This window comes from Mustela putorius, unplaced genomic scaffold (assembly GCF_011764305.1).
Source record: "Mustela putorius furo isolate JIRA1106 unplaced genomic scaffold, ASM1176430v1.1 tig00000585_pilon_pilon_pilon, whole genome shotgun sequence".
NCBI lineage: Eukaryota > Metazoa > Chordata > Mammalia > Carnivora > Mustelidae > Mustela > Mustela putorius.
In genome coordinates, this window is record NW_025421424.1 from 830,737 (window position 1) to 848,142 (window position 17,406).

Below are 17,406 nucleotides of genomic sequence, written 5' to 3' on the forward strand. Positions count from 1 at the left end.
CCAGGTGCCCCTCAGTTACTGTACTTTTTAACTTTTGAATTTCTTTTTGTTTTCTTTTAAAAATACAGTTTTCATTTTTCTTTTGGGATCCTTTATCTATTCACTAATATTATGCTTACCTTCATTTCTTAGAATTTATAATAGCTGCTTTTAAGTCTGTTTGCTAAATCTATTATCTGGGCTCACTTTAAGTTAAATGTCCATTAACTGCTTTTTGTCTTGAATATGGATTGCATGCCCCTATTTTTTGGTACATATAGTAAGTTTTAGCTAAAAACTTAACACTGTATATATTATGTTGCAGTGCTTTGAAATCTGTTTTGTTTTTCTGAGGATTTTTGTTGTTGTTGTTGTTGTTGTTCTATTAAGCAGTTAAATTCCCTGGGCTCAAATTGTGAAACTGTCATATCCACTACATGCAGCAACTAATGTCTTTGCTTAGTTTTTCAGCATCCGGCTACTCTCTTTTTGGTCTGACTCTGATGGTCTCTGTTGGCCACAGACCTGCTTAAGCTCAGCAAAGAATCTGAACAGATTTTACAGTCAGATTTTAAGGTTTATCCTTTCTCTGGTCTCTTTGTTTATAGCAATCTCTCAATATTTCTAAGTGCTTTGCCAGTTCTCAGTTCTACCTTGTGACACCTCAAGCCAGTAAGAATATTACTGTCATTTGAGCTCTGTGCCATCTTACACATAGTTCAGACAATGCACTCAACCAAAGGCACAACACACTTGCAAATCATAGTAAGAGGCAGTTATGTCTTTCAAGGGTACACCCCCTTCTCGTTTCTCCCTACTTTTTCTCAGGTTCTCTGGTATTTACTTTGCAAATGCATGGTTTAGTGATGAGTGTATTCAGACAGTTTATACTTAGATTCTATTATCTTAGTACTTCTGCATCTCTTTTGTCTCCAAAATTTCACTTCAAAGTTCAAATCAGAGTAACTGGAAATTTATCAGTCTGAGTGGGTGCTAGGAGAGCCGGCAGTGGTTAAAGAGCAACTCCAGGCAAGAAAGCCACAAACATGAAATAATCTGATACTCTTCTCAAAATTTTCTCTCTCTGTTCATTTTCCAGTGCATTTGAATATTATTATTATTATTTATAATTTTTCTAATTTTTATGGTTTTCTGTCAAAGGAATTAGTTAAACTCTTGGCAGTGCCATACTTTGAGGGTAGTTGTGGCTGGTTCTAAAGTTTTACCAGTGAATGTATTTTTTTTCTCTATCCCTACAAATTTTCAAGAGAACCTAAAAGAAAAAAAAAAAGAAAAATAACAACCAACTAGAGAGTAAAGGTTAAGAATTTTTCCTCATAGTAATAGCTTGCATTAAACTTTTACATGCTGTAATACTCTAATTTTTGTGTAATCCACAAGCGAAAATTATAAATTCAGAATTTATGGGCTGAAAGGAATCGTAGAGACCCTTTAGTTAACCCCATCATTCTATGAGGAAACTAAGACCGTCAAGATATGCCCAAGATCATTTAACATGCTTAATATAAAGTGATTGTCTAGGGGTGCCTGGGTGGCTCAGTGGGTTGGGCCTCTGCCTTTGGCTCAGGTAACAATCTCAAGTGTCCTGGGATCGAGCCCCACGTCGGGCTCTCTGCTCACCACGTTGGGCTCTCTGCTCAGCAGGGAGCCTGCTTCCTCTCTCTGCCTGCCTCTCTGCCTACTTGGGATCTCTTTGTCAAATAAATAGGTAAAATCTTAAAAAAAAATAAAATAAAATAAAAAAAATAAAGTGATTGTCTAGTTTAAGTTCTTTTCATTATACCATAGTGTAGTTACATAGTTGTATTTTCTATCTTCCACAGGACCACAATTTCAAAATTGTATTAATATTGTTTGTGAATACAGGCTATATTCCAGCTATATCAAAGATTACCAAAATAAAAGCTTTAATATCTAAGTCAACAGAAAAGCAAAACAATGTAACAGATGACTTAACTCTCTCAGCCTGAAAAAAGATGAAGGTTTTGACCACTAAACCAGCATGTTCATACTAACTGAACTAGGTTTTTGAGGAAGGTTTTTCAAATACTATAAACCTCATCTTCTCTTTAGTGTTTCAAGTGAGAACGCAGTGTGCCTCTTTCTTGCAATTTTCAGCCATTAACTCTTGTAAATAACAGATGTTACTTTTCTTGCATGCCATCTCACTATGGCCCTCTGCTGTTAAATTAAAAAATGGTTTTCTGGCCACTACTCCCCAACTATTAGTGTTTGTGAAAACAGTTTTTCTAGTATGAATCCCAAGGGCCCCAGTGTTGTCATGTTAGTTGCCTGTCTGACCTATTAGCTTCACTGCTGTGCTAATTAGGCCAAGTTGGAAGGCTGACTTTTCTGAGAGCCACTCAAATTAGTAAGATCGATTGCAGGACCACAAACCATCCCAGATTCCAACTAGACAGAACCTACAGGGATACATGTATGGCTCAAGGCCAATTCCTAACCATGGGAAAGGAATTCCTAACCACTATGATAAAATGGCTTAAAAGAACACATCCAAGGAAAAGGCTGAAGATGGTGATGTAGGAAGACTCTGAACTTTCCTCCTCTATAGACACATCAAATCTATACCTATTTATAGAGCAATTCCTCCTGAAGAATAACTGTGGGCTGACTAAACAGCTTCTGTATAAAAAAAGATAGACCAGGGGCGCCTGGGTGGCTCAGTGGGTTAAGCCGCTGCCTTCGGCTCAGGTCATGATCTCGGGGTCCTGGGATCGAGTCCCGCATCGGGCTCTCTGCTCAGCAGGGAGCCTGCTTCCCTCTCTCTCTCTCTGCCTGCCTCTCCGACTACTTGTGATTTCTCTCTGTCAAATAAATAAATAAAATCTTAAAAAAAAATAAAAAAGATAGACCACATAGAGAACAACAAAACAGACGGAGACTAAATTAAAGGGAACCCCTCCACCCCCAATGCTGTGAAATATGCAGCAGGGGAGAATGGGCAGGGGGAAAGAATAATACTGAAGGATCATGAGCAGATTTGTCTGCTCCGAGGCACAGAAAAAAAAGCTGTGGTTTAGAATAGCAAATAGAATATAAAGGAACCAGCTCTAGAACCCTATCAGACAGCAGAGGAACTGCTGAAACTCCCTTCAGGTGGGAGGGGCTGGCAAGCACCAGAGTTTATGTTTCCCCTCCACCTTGACAGTATAGACAGGAGCAGGGGCTGGGCACATTAGTCAGATTACCATCTCAGTGAGCCCCTTGACCACATCATCCCCAGCTGTCCCACCAAGGGAGGCCCAAAACCATGCACACTGGGACACCCTGGTCACTAGAGCTCCACCCATTTCAGCAGGTAACACAGGAGCAAAGGTGCAAAGCACCAGGCCCACACCAGTTCAGTTGCAGATGGCTTGCTGGGGTCCCCCTGATGCAGAGCACTCTGGGACCTCCTAGCTCATGGATGCTTTAGCTCTCGTTCTAGCTACCCTGCCAGGGTACCCACTGTGTGGAGCACCTTGGGAACCCCTAGCCTGTGCCTACTTCAGTGCCAGCTGTCCTGCCAGGGCACTCCCTGAATGGAGCATTCTGGCCTGTGGCAGCTTTGGCTCCAACCACCCCTTCAGGGTGCTTCCTTTGTGGAATGCCCTAAGACACCCTAGCTTGTACTCATTGCAGCTGCAGCTATTTTGCAGAGCTTTCCGCAGAGCGAGGCCCACGACACGTGCCCCCCACCCCAATTTACCTTCAGCTATCTTGCTGAGGCACTCTCTGTACAGAGAGCCCCAGGACCATCCCGGACCACACCCACTTCAGCTCTGAACATCCCAGACCCAGAATGGAGTGCTTCAGGACCCCCAGCCCATGCCAGCCACAGCTCCAGTCAGTTAACCAAAATTACCAGTCACACAGTCTACACAGAGGATGACCATACACAGGGGCATTCCCTCAAGTTTAAGAGAAGTAGCTGTTCTACCAAATTCATAGAACAGGCACAGAAAGGCAGGCAAAATGAGAGAGAGGAACATGCTCCAAACTAAAGAACAAGATGAAACCTCATAAAAAGAATGGAAGGAGATAAATGAAATGGAGACAAGCAATATGCCTGACAAAGAGTATAAAATCATGATCATAAAGATGTTCACCAGACAGGAGAGAAGGGTGAAAGAACTCACTGAGAACTTTAACAAAGAGATAGAAAATATAAAAAGAACCAGAGTTGAGGGATATAATAACTGAAATGAAAAATATACTAGAGGGAATTAACCCAGATTAGTGAATGCAGAAGAATGAATTAGTGATCTAGAGGACAAGTTAATGCAAGCCACCTAAGCTGAACAGCAAAAAGAAAGAAGAATTAAAAAAAAATAAGGGAAGGTTAAGGGATTTATTGGACAATATCAAGTAAACAAACACTCATATTATAGGGGTCCCAGAAGAAGAAAGAGAGAAAGGGGCAGGAAACTTATTTAAAAAAATAGCAGAAAACTTCCCTAACCTGGGGAAGAAAACAGACATCTTGGCCTAGGATGCAAAGAATTCCAAACAAGATAAACCCACGGAGGTCCACACCATGACATATTGTAATTAAAATGTCAACTATTGAAGAGACTCTTAAAAGCGGCAAGAAGCAAATAGTTATACATAAGGGAAATCCCACAAGGCTATTGTCTGATTTTTCAGCACAAACTTGGCAGAACAAAAAGGAATGGTATAATATATTCAAAGTACTGAAAGGGCAAAAACCTACATGCAAGAATACTCTACTTGGCAAGGTTATTCAGAATAGAAGGAGAGAGTTTCCCAGAGTTAAAGGAGTTCAGCAGCACCTGGGTGACTCAGTCATTAAGCATCCACCTTCAGCTCAGGCCGTGATCCCAGGATCCTGGGATTGAGCCCTGCATCAGGCTCCCTGCTTGGTGGGAAGCCTGCTTCTCCCTCTCCCACTCCCTCTGTTGTGTTTCCTCTCTTGATGTGTCTCTTTCTATCAAATAAATAAATAAATCTTTAAAAAAATAAAAGAACTTAAAGGAGTTCATTACCACTAATTTGGCCTTAGAAGAAATGTTAAAGGGACTTCATTAAATGAAAAGAAAAGGCTCTAAGTAGAAGAAAAGGATGATATGAAGATATATATCTATATGTATGTCTAGATATATTGATATATATATATCTATAAAGTTAATATAAAGTTAACTTTATAAAGTTATAAAGTTATATCTATAAAGTTATATAAAGATTTATATATATATAGAAATCTTTACATCTTTATAACTATATACCTTGAAATCTATATAAAGATAGAAAACATGACAACATATACATGGAATGGGGGAGCAAAAAAAGTTCTTTTAGGGACGCCTGGGTGGCTCAGTTGGTTAAGCAGCTGCCTTCGGCTCAGGTCATGATCCCAGAGTCCTGGGATCAAGTCCCGCATCGGGCTCCTTGCTCGGCAGGGAGCCTGCTTCTCCCTCTGCCTCTGCCTGCCATTCTGTCTGCCTGTGCTCGCTCTCTCCCCTTCTCTCTCTCTGATAAATAAATAAAATCTTAAAAAAAAAAAAAGTTCTTTTAGAATGTGTTTGAACTTAAGTGACCATCAACTTATAGATTGCTACATACTTGGGATGTTATATATGAACTTCATGGTAACAACAAAACCAAAATGTGTAATAGATAACAAAAAAATAAAGAGAAAGAAAGCCAAGCATACACTAAAGAAAGTCATCAGTCACAAGAGAAAATAGCAAGAGAGAGCAAGAGAAGGAACAGAAGAACTACAAAAATAGCTAGAAAACAATGGACAAAAGGGCAGTAAGTACATGCCTATCAATAATTACTTTAAAATGAAAATGTTGAAATGCTCTAATCAAAAGACATAGAATGACTGAATGGGTGAAAAAACAAGATCCATCTGTATGCTACCTACAAGAGGCTCACTTCTGACCCAAAGACACATACAGACTGAGAATGAAGGGCTGGAAAACATATTCCATGCAAATGAAAGTGGGGTGAGGCGTGGTGGGGAGGGGGTCAGGGTAGCAGTACTTATCAGACAAAGCAGACTCTATAACAAAGACTTTAACAAGAGACACAGAAGGGCATTATGTAATGATAAAGAAATGAATCCAACAAGAGGATATAATAAGTGTAAACATTTTTGCACACAACATCAGAGTATGTAAGTACATAATACAAATGTTAACAGACATAAATGTAGAAATTGACAGTAACACAATAATAGTAGAGAACATTAATACCCCACTTACATCAATAAAGAGAATATCTGGGCCAAATAAGGAAACAGCATCTCTGAACTAGACCAGATGGACTTAATAGATACAGAAGATTCCACCCCCAAAACAGCGGAATACACATTTTTTTCAAGTGGACATGGAACATTCTCCAGGACAGATCACATGTGGGCCACAAAACAAGTCTCAATAAATTTAAAAAAGACTGAAATCATACTATGCATCTTTTCTGACTGCAATGGTATGAAACAAGATATCAATCACAAGAAAGCAACTGGAAAAAACACAAACACATGGAGGCTAAATGCTAAATGCTCCTAACCAACCAATAGGTCAATGAAGAAATCAGAGAGGAAATAAAAAATATAGAGAGACAAATGAAAGTGGAAAAACAATCATTCAAAATCTTTCAGATGCAACAAAAACAGTTCTAAAAGGGAAACTTATAGCAATACAGTCCTATCTCAAGAAATAAGAAAAATCTCAAACACTTTAACCTTATAACTAAATGAACTAGAGAAAGAACAAACAAAGCCCAAGCTTAGTAGAAGGAAGGAAATAATAAAGACCAGGCAGAAATAAATGAAATAGACTCTAAAAAAAGAAAATAGAAAGATCAATGAAACCAAGAGTTGGTTCTTTGAAAAGGTAATAAAATTGATAAACCTTTAGTCAGATTCATCAGACAGGGCCCAAATAAATAAAACCAGAAATAAAAGAGAAGAAACAACAACTGACACCACAGAAATACAAAGAATTATGAGACCACTACAAAAAATTATATGCCAACAAATGGGACAACCTAGAAGAAATGGATAAATTCCTAGAAACATACCAAATACAATACAAACATACCAAAACCAAATGAGGAAGAAATAGAAAATCTGAACAGACCAATTACTAGCAACAAAATTGAATGTGATAAAAAAAACTCCCAATAAGCAAAAATCTAAGACCAGACAGAATCACAGGTGAATTCTACCAAATATTCAAAGAAGAGTTAATACTATTCTCCTCAAATGGTCCAAAAAATAGAAGGGGAAGAAATTCATTCTATGAAACTAGCATTACCCTGATACCAAAATCAACCAAAGACACTACAGAAAGAGAAAACTACAGGTCAGTACTCCCAATGAACATAGATGCAAAAATCCTCAACAAAATATAAGCAAACTCAAATCAAGACTATATTAAAAGGATCATTTGCCACAATGAAATGGGAATTACTCCAGGGATACAAGGACGGTTTAGTATAAACAAAACCAACATGATACATCACATCAACAAAACAAAGGATTAAAAATAGGGGTGCCTGGGTGGCTCAGTGGGTTAAGCCTCTGCCTTCAGCTCAGGTCATGATCTCAGGGTTCTGGGATCGAGCCCCACACTGGGCTCTCTGCTCAGCAGGAAGCCTGCTTCTCCCTCTCTCTCTGCCTGCCTCTCTGCCTACTTGTGATCTCTCTGTCAAATAAATACATAAAATCTTAAAAAAAATAATAAAATATTGCAAATTGTGGTCCCAAGGCAATGTACAGATTCAGTGCAATCCCTGTCATATATCAATAGCATTTTCCATAGAACTAGAACAAAGTGTTCAAAAATTTGTGTTGAACCACAGAAGACCCCACGTATCCAAGTCAATCTTGAGAAGGAAGAACAAAACTGGAGGTATCACAGTCCTGGAGTTCCAGATGTACTACAAAGCTATAGTAATCAAACACAATATGGATCAATGGAATGAAATAGAAAGCCCAGAAACAAATCCACACTTACATACTCAATCTATAACAAAGGAGGCAAGAATATACAAAGGGAAAGGACAGTCTCTTAGATAAATGGTGCTGGGAAAACCTGACAGCTACATGAGAATGCAGCTGGACTACCTTCTCACACTATATGTAAAAGTAAACTCAAAATGGATTAAGACCTAAACGTGAGACCTGAAACCATAAAACTCCTAGAAGAAAACACCAGTGGTAATCTCTTGGACATTAACTTTAGATATATTTTTCTGGATATGTCTCCTCTGTTGAGGGAAACAAATGTAAGAATAAACTTTTGGGACAACATCGAAATAGAAAGCCTCTGCACAGCAAAGGAAACCAGTAAAACAAAAAGACAACCTACTTAATGGCAGAAGATATTTGCAAATGATGTATCCAAGAAGGGGTTAATATCCAAAATGAATAAGGAACTTATACAACTCAACACCAAAAAGACAATCTGATTAAAAGTAGGCAGAGGACCTGAATAGACATTATTCTAAAGAAGACATACAGATGCCCAACAGATACATGAGAAGATGCTCAACATCACCAATCAAGTAAATGCAAAACAAAACCACAATGAGATATCACCTCATGCCAGTCACAATGGATATAATAAAAAAAGACAAGAATAACAAGTGTTGGCAAGGATGTGGAAGAAAAGGAAACCCTTGTGCACTATGGGTGGGAATGCAAACTAGTGCATTGACTGTGGAAAACAGTATGGAGGATGCCTGGATGGCTCAGTTGGTTCAGCAAGACTTCAGTTCAGGTCCTGGGATTGAGCCCATGAGGGGCTCCCTGCTTGACAGGAAGCATGCTTCTCCCTCTCCCCCTTCTACCTGCTCGTGCACTCGTGCCCTCTCTCTCAAATAAATCTTAAATAAAGTGTACCTCCACATTTGACATGGGTCATTACTTTCATCTCTCCATATGAATGAAAGAAGTATAGTATATGGGAGAACAATCACAGGAACCAAAATAGTATTATTATAATCATCTTTCAATATTGAATAATGCTGCTTTTACTGTTATGTTTTTTAAATCTAAATTTACATTTTTATGTAAATAAACTGTATAGAATCAATGTGAACAAAATGCAAAGAATAAATGTATATTCAACATGTGAATCAATACTCTAGGACAGGTATACAGAAATGGAGATCAATAATGAGCTGGTAAATCAGGCCCTCCTTATCATTCTAAAGTCTATGTTATCTCTTACATTAAGCCTTCTTTGACGTGACTCTGGGTCTTACTACAGAAAAATGTTGAAAGACAAAACATGAAATGCAGAAACACTCATGCAATTTAGAACCTCTATGTCATTGTTTTTATTTGGGTAATAGAACTTTAAAAAAGACAGTAGACTAATGAGCTTCATGAAGTCAGTAACTTATCTTTTTTTAAGAAAGATTTTATTTGTTACAGAGACAGAGAGGAAGCTCACATGAGAGAGAACCCAAGTTGGGGGGTGGGGAAGAGCAGAGGGAGAAGCAGGTTCCCCACCAAGCCGGGAGCCTGATGCCTCAGGGCTTGATCCCAGGACTCTGGGATCATGACCTGAACCGAAGACAGGCGCTTAACCAACTGAGCCAACCAGGCACCCCAGTAACTTATCTTGTTCCTCATTCTATCTCTATGAGTTCAGCATTTAGTGCAGTACCTAGCATAAACTAGGCTTCCTATAATTACTAAGAGAATGAAAATACATGAATGAATAAATGAAGATAAAACACAAAAACCTAATGACTGTCCTCCAGAGATAATATTAGTATGTTCAATAGTATTCCTCAGCTCTGTGTGGTTCACTGTTCTAAGAGTTCTACATGTCAACTCATTATTTCCATTTTACAGATGAGGAAACCAAGACATAAAGTAACACCTCAAGGTCACACTATGAATTGTGGGCCAAGGATTCAAATTCAGACAGTCTGAGTATACAGCTTAGGCTGTGACTCAATGTGATAGATTTCTAGAAATGCCACTTTAGGAGTATACATTGTAAAAGTGCTTCTTAAATGATAAAATGACAATAGCTAGAAGACTTGAAGGATTTTTCAAAGCGGTTGGAGAAAAGGAAGTTGAAAAGATTGAAATCAGGCACGCAGAAGTTTATAAAAATGTAAGGCAATAGACTTTTAGAGCATCCAACGCAGAATACCTTCAAATGTAAACATTATATTAATAGCTAATCTCAGGAGAATTTATCTAAAGTCAGGAAATAAGTGGAATTTGAAAATTTCTTTCATGCAAGACTAGACATTAAGTCTTTGATGGTACTTTAATTTATTACAACAATAAGTAAGATGAAATTCCCTGTTAGCCCCAATTCATAGTCACATTTCTTGTTGAGAAATTCTAGGAGTACAAGTTTTTTAATGTGCTGATATCTTACCTTTTCTTTTTGCTGATGATCATATCCATGGTTTGGAGCAGTCGCCGTTCCAGGGCTAGAATATCTGCATCAGTCACATTTCTATAAATAGGCGCAAACTGTTAGCAATGTTTGGGGATCCCATCCTTGGGCATAATAAATACAAGACAGCTGGAGAAACACATAAACCTTAGTTGTTACCCAGTAATTCAAGGACCTTTTCTAGAGAATACTAAAATGACTATAAAAAGCAAAAATGCTTTTGCTTTCATTTTTTTTTATAGTTAAAAGTTTTGCAGTCTCAGGGCAATAGAAGGTAACTGGCTCTCTTATAGTCTTTCTTAGCTTATGATGCACATGTAAGCACTCTTACAACTTACAAGAAGGGATTGCCTTCTACCATTCTACTTCTAGGAGGAACTGATTTACAGAAGTGGGGATTAGCTCACATTGCATGAGACATGCGCCTTTAAAAAGTGTAAGACGAAGTAAAGAGAATCTGACTAAAATCACCATTTTTAAAAAGATTTATTTATTTTAGAGAGAGACAGAGAGTGAGTGTATGCCTATGAGTGGGGGTAAAAGGAGAGGGAGAGGGAGGATCTCAAGCAGACTCTCTGCTAAGTGCAGACCCCAATGTGGGGCTCAATCTCAAGTCTCACAACCCCAAGATCATGACCTGAGCTGAAATTAAGAGTGGAACACTCAACCGAGTTACTCAGGTGCCCCGAAATAACCATTTTAAAAATAAGTGAAAGTAGGACAAACAAAGGGCAAATAATATAAGATTATTTATTTGGAGAGATTCTTAGGATAATGCCTTTAAAGACAGAGGGAAAGAATTTAAAAAGCAGTGTCACAGATCTCATATTTAAGTATTAATGGTGATGGCATGCTAGGACATATGTATTCATGAAGTAACAGGAAAAAAAAAAAGAGACAAAATTCTTTTTACCTGAGGAAATAGGACATGTACGTGTATGGGCAGTTGACAGCACCAAATCCAGAAAGAAGAGCCATGAGAGTCACACCAATTACACCTACCCGGCTGATGAGCTGTTCTATGGACAAAATCCCTAAAAACATCAAAGTGATAAAGATAAAATGGCATTGCAAGGGGAAAAATGACAGAAAACCTCAACCATTACATACAACTTAAATAAGCGAAATTTTAATTATCAATATTAAATTTAAAAATTCAATTATCAATATGTAGATCTTCCATAATAAATATATAAAAGTCTACGGATTTTCCTCCTATCCCATATGCTTCCAGAATCATCTCTATTGCTAGGCGATGGTAATGCTAAAGTAATATTTGCAGATAATACTTTTTCACTTAAGGTAGTGTGAACTCTAGCAAAGCACTTTTAGTAGTAAAAGCTTTGGCAAAATAATGTTAGGAAAGTAAATCTGCTGGAAAAGTAGAAATACCAGGGACCACTTTCCACTATACTTACCATCAAGATACACACTTCCCCCTTAGGTCATAATAAGCTTATGTCTTACTCATTTTTGTCCATAAACACATAAGGTATCTCACAGATGAGCTGAATTTATACGTGAGTATCTTAAAGGCAGATACGTGAGTTTTAGATTATCAGTTGTATTCTAATTATCAATTGTTTCTGATTATTTGAGAATGCTGATAATTAGTAGTTAAAATAAATGCCATGTATATTTGGGATAAATGAGAGAAAGCAATGCTGAAGAATAAGCCAGGAAGCTTGGAATCACAGAACAAAACTAGTTTTGTTTTCCCTTCCTGTTTCAAGAATGGAATCCACTTCAGCATTATTCACTCTGGCCTAACACCAGAGCTGCCATTCAGGAATTTTGTTGGCTTTGAAACCAAAATTCCAATATTCTGGTCCTCCTGCTCCTGTGCTTCCACTACACCATTTCAGAGCTCTTTGTGACCTCTGGTCTCTATAATCTTCTGCTTTTTCCTACCTTCCATTTCTTCCTTCACAGAGTCTAAGCTCCAAGTTTACTTGCTTCAACTTCTCTCATTAGGACACTGTCCTGACTGTCTTTCTTTAGCGCTGATCCTAAAAACTCCCTATCTTGGATCAGTCTAACACTCCATCTTCCCTGTGCCCATGACTGAGCTGCTAAAACAGCTAGAGTGCATTGTGATATTGGTGCCATTACAGATTTATGGTCTTTAGTCTTAATAGAACTTACAACACTACTGAGGAATTCTTCTCCTGCCCTTGGTCAGCCATTTCTTCCCAATTCCCTCAGCAGACTAAATCTTAAAAAAAAAAAATTATTTTAGGGGTGCCTGGTGACTCAGTTAGTTAAGCATCTGCTTACAGCTCAGGTCGTGATCTCGGGGTACTGGATCCAGCCCCATGTCGGTTCCCTGTTCAGAGGGGAGTCTTTTCTCCTTCTCCCTCTGTTATCTCTCTCTCTCAAATAAATAAATTAATTTAATTAAATTTTAAAATTTTATTTTAGAGAGAGAGAGAGAGAGAGTGTGAGCGTGCACAAGCACATGGTGGGGAGGGGCAGAGGGAGAGTGGGAGACAGAACCTCAAGCAGACTCCCCACTGAGTGCAGAGCCTGATACCTGCCTTGATCTCACAGAATCTCACTGAGCTCATGACCTCAGCTGAAACCAATAGTGAGACATGTATCTGCCTGAGCCACCAGGTGTCGCACCACTCCCATCCAGCAGGAAACCTTGAATTCATTTTCCAAATCCTTGTTCTCAGTAGCTAATGCCCCTATTATAGAAGTTATTAGATATATACTTCCTTCTACTATATTCACATCTGCAATCATCCTCCCAACTTGTCCCCCTCAAACAAGACAGTGTGCAAACCTAAGAATTCTCTACCTGTGCTTTGATCTTATTTCCTTTCTACTGCCTCCAGAATCTTGTTCCATCACCTGTCCTCTCTATCTTCAATATTTCCTTCCTGGCTGGTTCTTTTCCTTCAGTTTCAAGTCTCTTTCCTAAGAAAGTCTGTCCATAGCCTTGAGTTTATCTCTAGTCGCCAATCTTCTATTTCCCCCATAAAAGCCAAACTTTTTGAAAGGAACTCACACTTACTATCACCTCTTCTTCACCTCCATTTATTCTTCAACTGGCTGCCATTCGGCTTCCATTCCATTCTCCTACCTGAAGAAAATTGCTTTCACTAATAATCATAATGGCAATAGTAGAGCAACATTCATCAATGCCTATTATGTACCAGGAACTGTTTGAAGCAGTATTAACTCATTTACTCCTCATGACAGCCCTGTGAGGCAGGTATTATGAAAAACCTCACTTTGTGGATTCAGAAACAGAAGCACTAAGAGGGTAAGTAAGTAACTTAGTCAAGGCCACACAGCTAGTGGCAGTGTCCTTTTGAACTCTTGTTCAAAAACAAGCAGTGTAGCTCTACAACCTATGCTCCTGGTTGTAAAATTCAATGACATTTTCCAATCCATGCTTTATTCGATCTTTCATGACATGAATTGTTGTTTAGTCTCATGCTCTACTAACTGAGCTAGCCAGGCAATTGAATCATTGTTATTTAAAATTATTTTTCTTTCTTGGCTTTTATACCATTTCTCTCAGTTACCCTTTAACTTTTCTAGTTATTATTTTCTCGGGTCTTCTCTGCTCAGAATGGGCCCGAAGCTATTTCATTTCACTCTATACATTTTCCATGGTTAAGCTTGGCTATTTTCTCAGGTTTATCCAATGGTGTTTAGCTGATGGTGCCTAATTTTTTTGATTCCTGGAATTATTTCCATAAGGACTAATAAATCCATACCTTCCTCTTAAGTTGCCAACTGCCTGCTGAATCTCACTTGGATGTGCATAGGCAACTCAAATTCAACATATGCCAAGTTTGAATTATCTTCCTTCTTCTGCACTACCTTTCCTAGAAAATGATATCAACTATCTAGTCACCAAAATAGAGAAGTCTATACCACTAGTCTCCATTCTGCCTCTTGCTCCCCTTTGAATGTACCAGTCTTTTTTTTTTTTTTTTTAATTTTTATTTATTTATTTGACGGACAGAGATCACAAGTAGGCAGAGAGGCAGGCAGTGAGAGAGGAGGAAGCAGGCACCTCCCTGAGCAGAGAGCCCGATGCGGGACTCAATCCCAGGACCCTGGGATCATGACCTGAGCCGAAGGCAGAGGCTCTAACCCACTGAGCCACCCAGGTGTCCCTAACCTGAGGGTTTTACATGATGTCTCTTGTGCCTTCTTGCTGGGTCTAGCTTTGGTCTTGTCCTTTAAATCTCAGCTTAAATACTTCCTCATAAAGGCTGACTTTAACCACTAGCATCTAATTTGACATCCTTATCTACATTGTTGTCTACCACAGTAACCTGTTTTCTTTTTTTTTTTTTTAAGATTTTTATTTATTTATTTGACAGACAGATCACAAGTAGGCAGAGAGGCAAGCAGAGAGAGAAAGAGAGGAAGAAGCAGGCTCGCTGCTGAGCAGAGAGTCTGATGCGGGGCTTGATCCCAGGACCCTGAGATCATGACCTGAGCCAAAGGCAGAGGATTTAACCTGCTGTGCCACCCAGGCACCCCAACCTGTTTGCTCCTTAATAATAATCACAACTGGCAATTATTTGTTTATATATTTACTGTTCAGTCCTCTCCGCCAGAGGGTAAGTTTCAGGAGGGCAGAAACCAAGTTTGTTTCATTCATGGTTGTGTCCCCAGCACTTAAAATAAAACTAGGTATTCAAAAAATATTTGTGGAATGTTATATGAATGACTAAATCCTTATTCAAATTCTGTTCATTCTACTTCCCACATACCTCTTTACATCATCTTTATAGGAAGGAATCATGTCTTACTGATCTTTGATTTTCTTACTGCCTGGCACATGGAAGGTGTTTAGCAAATGTTTATTGACTATAGATATAAAATTATCCAGTAACAAAAAAAAAATCAAGGGATTAATGTAGGTTATTGAATATTAAAAAACTAGAAAAATGCCCCCTCTACTTTTATTCCCTTTAAGGTGGTATCCCTTTAGTAAATATCTTTTCCTGGTCTAAAGTACTTTGAAGATATGATCTACGTAATCTTAGCAGTTCTATAAAGTTAAGGTCAATTGTTACTTGTCTTCTGGCTAATAAGTATAAAGTCAGGTGGATGAAGTGGCATGCGGAAAACCATCTCACTGTTGCCATCTGCTCACGCAGATTCATTCTAGCTTCATACACTTTTTATTTATTATTTATTATTTATTTTTTTGTGCACTTCATAAACCTTCTTAGCCTCCTTTACTCCTTCCCAGTATGGAATGCCTTCTCATCTTCCTTGGTTCAGGCACTGCACGAGGAGTACTTCCACAGAAATCTTTTCATTATAGGTAAGGATGGGGTCCTGCAGTCTTTTTGTGGTCTCTACAGTAATAAATCATACTGATTGTTGGGGTAGTCCTAGAAAAGCTCTAAGATGGCAGGGTAAGCCTGGCTGCTTCTTATCCATTGCCTAAACTGTTCTTTCTACTTACTTCTTTTAGGCAAATGAATGACTTCATGGAAAACTAAAACAGAAACTATTTCCCCAGCTCTTCCTGCTAGTGTCTTCTTTAGGATATCTCTACAGAATTTTGAAAAAAAGATGAAGATACCAAAGATGTGATGGTCTTCATCTCCCTTCAGGCGTGGTCTGGCTACACAGGTCGTGTGAACTGACTGCTCACAAGAAGAAAGCTGGAGACAGACACCAGAGTCTTGTCTTTGGGCTGCGTGTTAGCTTGTGCTATTACTGAAAGCAGCCTTGGGGTCCTTTTATAATTCTTGTCCCTCATTTCTGATATCACAAATTTCTCTCTCTTGGGCTTACTTGAAATAGTTTATAGGAGAGCTATATTGTCAGGGCCTCTGTACTCCAAATTTTTCCCTATATGGACATGCACATGCTAATCATATTGGCAAATCCTAAAATCCTATCCAGAGTGTTACATTCTTAAACTCATCTAGTACCTTGGAGAGACTAAGATTGTTTTTTTATTCACTGATTCAATAAACATGCATTAAACATTTATGTGCTAGGTTCCACTCTAGATACTGGGGATAGAAAGATAAGATGTAGTTTTTGACCCCAGGGTCCTCAGGGGGCTTATGAGTTAATGAGGAAGTTAGAAAAGGTAACAAGTAATTAAAATTGTTATAGGTGATATAAGTACACTGAGGTGGGAGCAATTAGTATCTTCATGATGGCCAGAAAAATCTAGAATGGACAAGAGTTAAATATTGCAAGAATAGGTATTTTCTAGAAAAACAAAAGGTGAAGGAATGTCCTGACTGAGAGCCACCCAGGCATCCCTGTATATGCTTTTTAAAACTGTGCATTTTCTCTGATCCTCCTGCAGCACAATCTTATAACCTCTTTCCTCGATCCCTGCTACAGGGAAGGAGTAGACACAGATGGATTCATGGTAGATTCTAGATACTGTTTTACTCAACATTCATTCCAATGCCTTTCAGGCATGTCTTCTTGTATTACAGAATCTGGAAAGCCAAATATTCTTTCTCAGATTTCCTTGAAACTAAGGTTCTGAATGTACCTAGGCTGTATCCAATTCACATGCCCATGTGAGACATCAGAGGCAGAAGTGAATAACATGGGAGTGTGGACAGCATTTGGGACTGCAGCAGTCCTACTATCTGATCCCTGATGTCACAGGTCCCCAGTGGTAGTGACAACTTCAGTGGGGTTTTCTCCAGTGACTACCGTTGTATGGTTGAATGTTACTCTTCACTGCAGCATTTAAGTTTGACATCTTGCTTTCCTAAAAATTCTATTAACTCCTTGATATCCTGAAATAAATTACTTTCTGCTTTAAATTTGTTAGAGTAGATTCTGTTTTCTGCTCTAAGAATCCTGACATAGCAGGACAGTGGAATGAACAGACGTGTATTTTTTTTAAACCTCCAGTATCAAAGTGCCAATATATTCACTACAGGTGGCATAGAGATCTATACCTATATTCATGTATATATTTCTGAAGTAGTTCTGAAAGGACTATTAGATGACAGATTATTGTTCCTGGTTTTTAGCACAGAAA

The 17,406-nt window shown here is 38.5% G+C and overlaps 1 protein-coding gene across 4 annotated transcripts in view; it reads right to left on the reverse strand.

Moving 5' to 3' along the window:
* The window catches only part of GPR89A (G protein-coupled receptor 89A), a 59,585-nt gene that overhangs the window by 27,182 nt on the left and 14,997 nt on the right, over positions 1-17,406 (reverse strand). For all 4 annotated transcript variants that reach the window (XM_004779629.3, XM_004779627.3, XM_045081817.1 and 1 more), the window contains exons 6-7: positions 11,314-11,434; positions 10,380-10,460 (exon numbers count right to left, since the gene is read on the reverse strand). In XM_004779629.3, the coding sequence (XP_004779686.1) occupies positions 10,380-10,460; positions 11,314-11,434 (202 nt within the window). The remainder of the gene's footprint in view (positions 1-10,379; positions 10,461-11,313; positions 11,435-17,406) is intronic.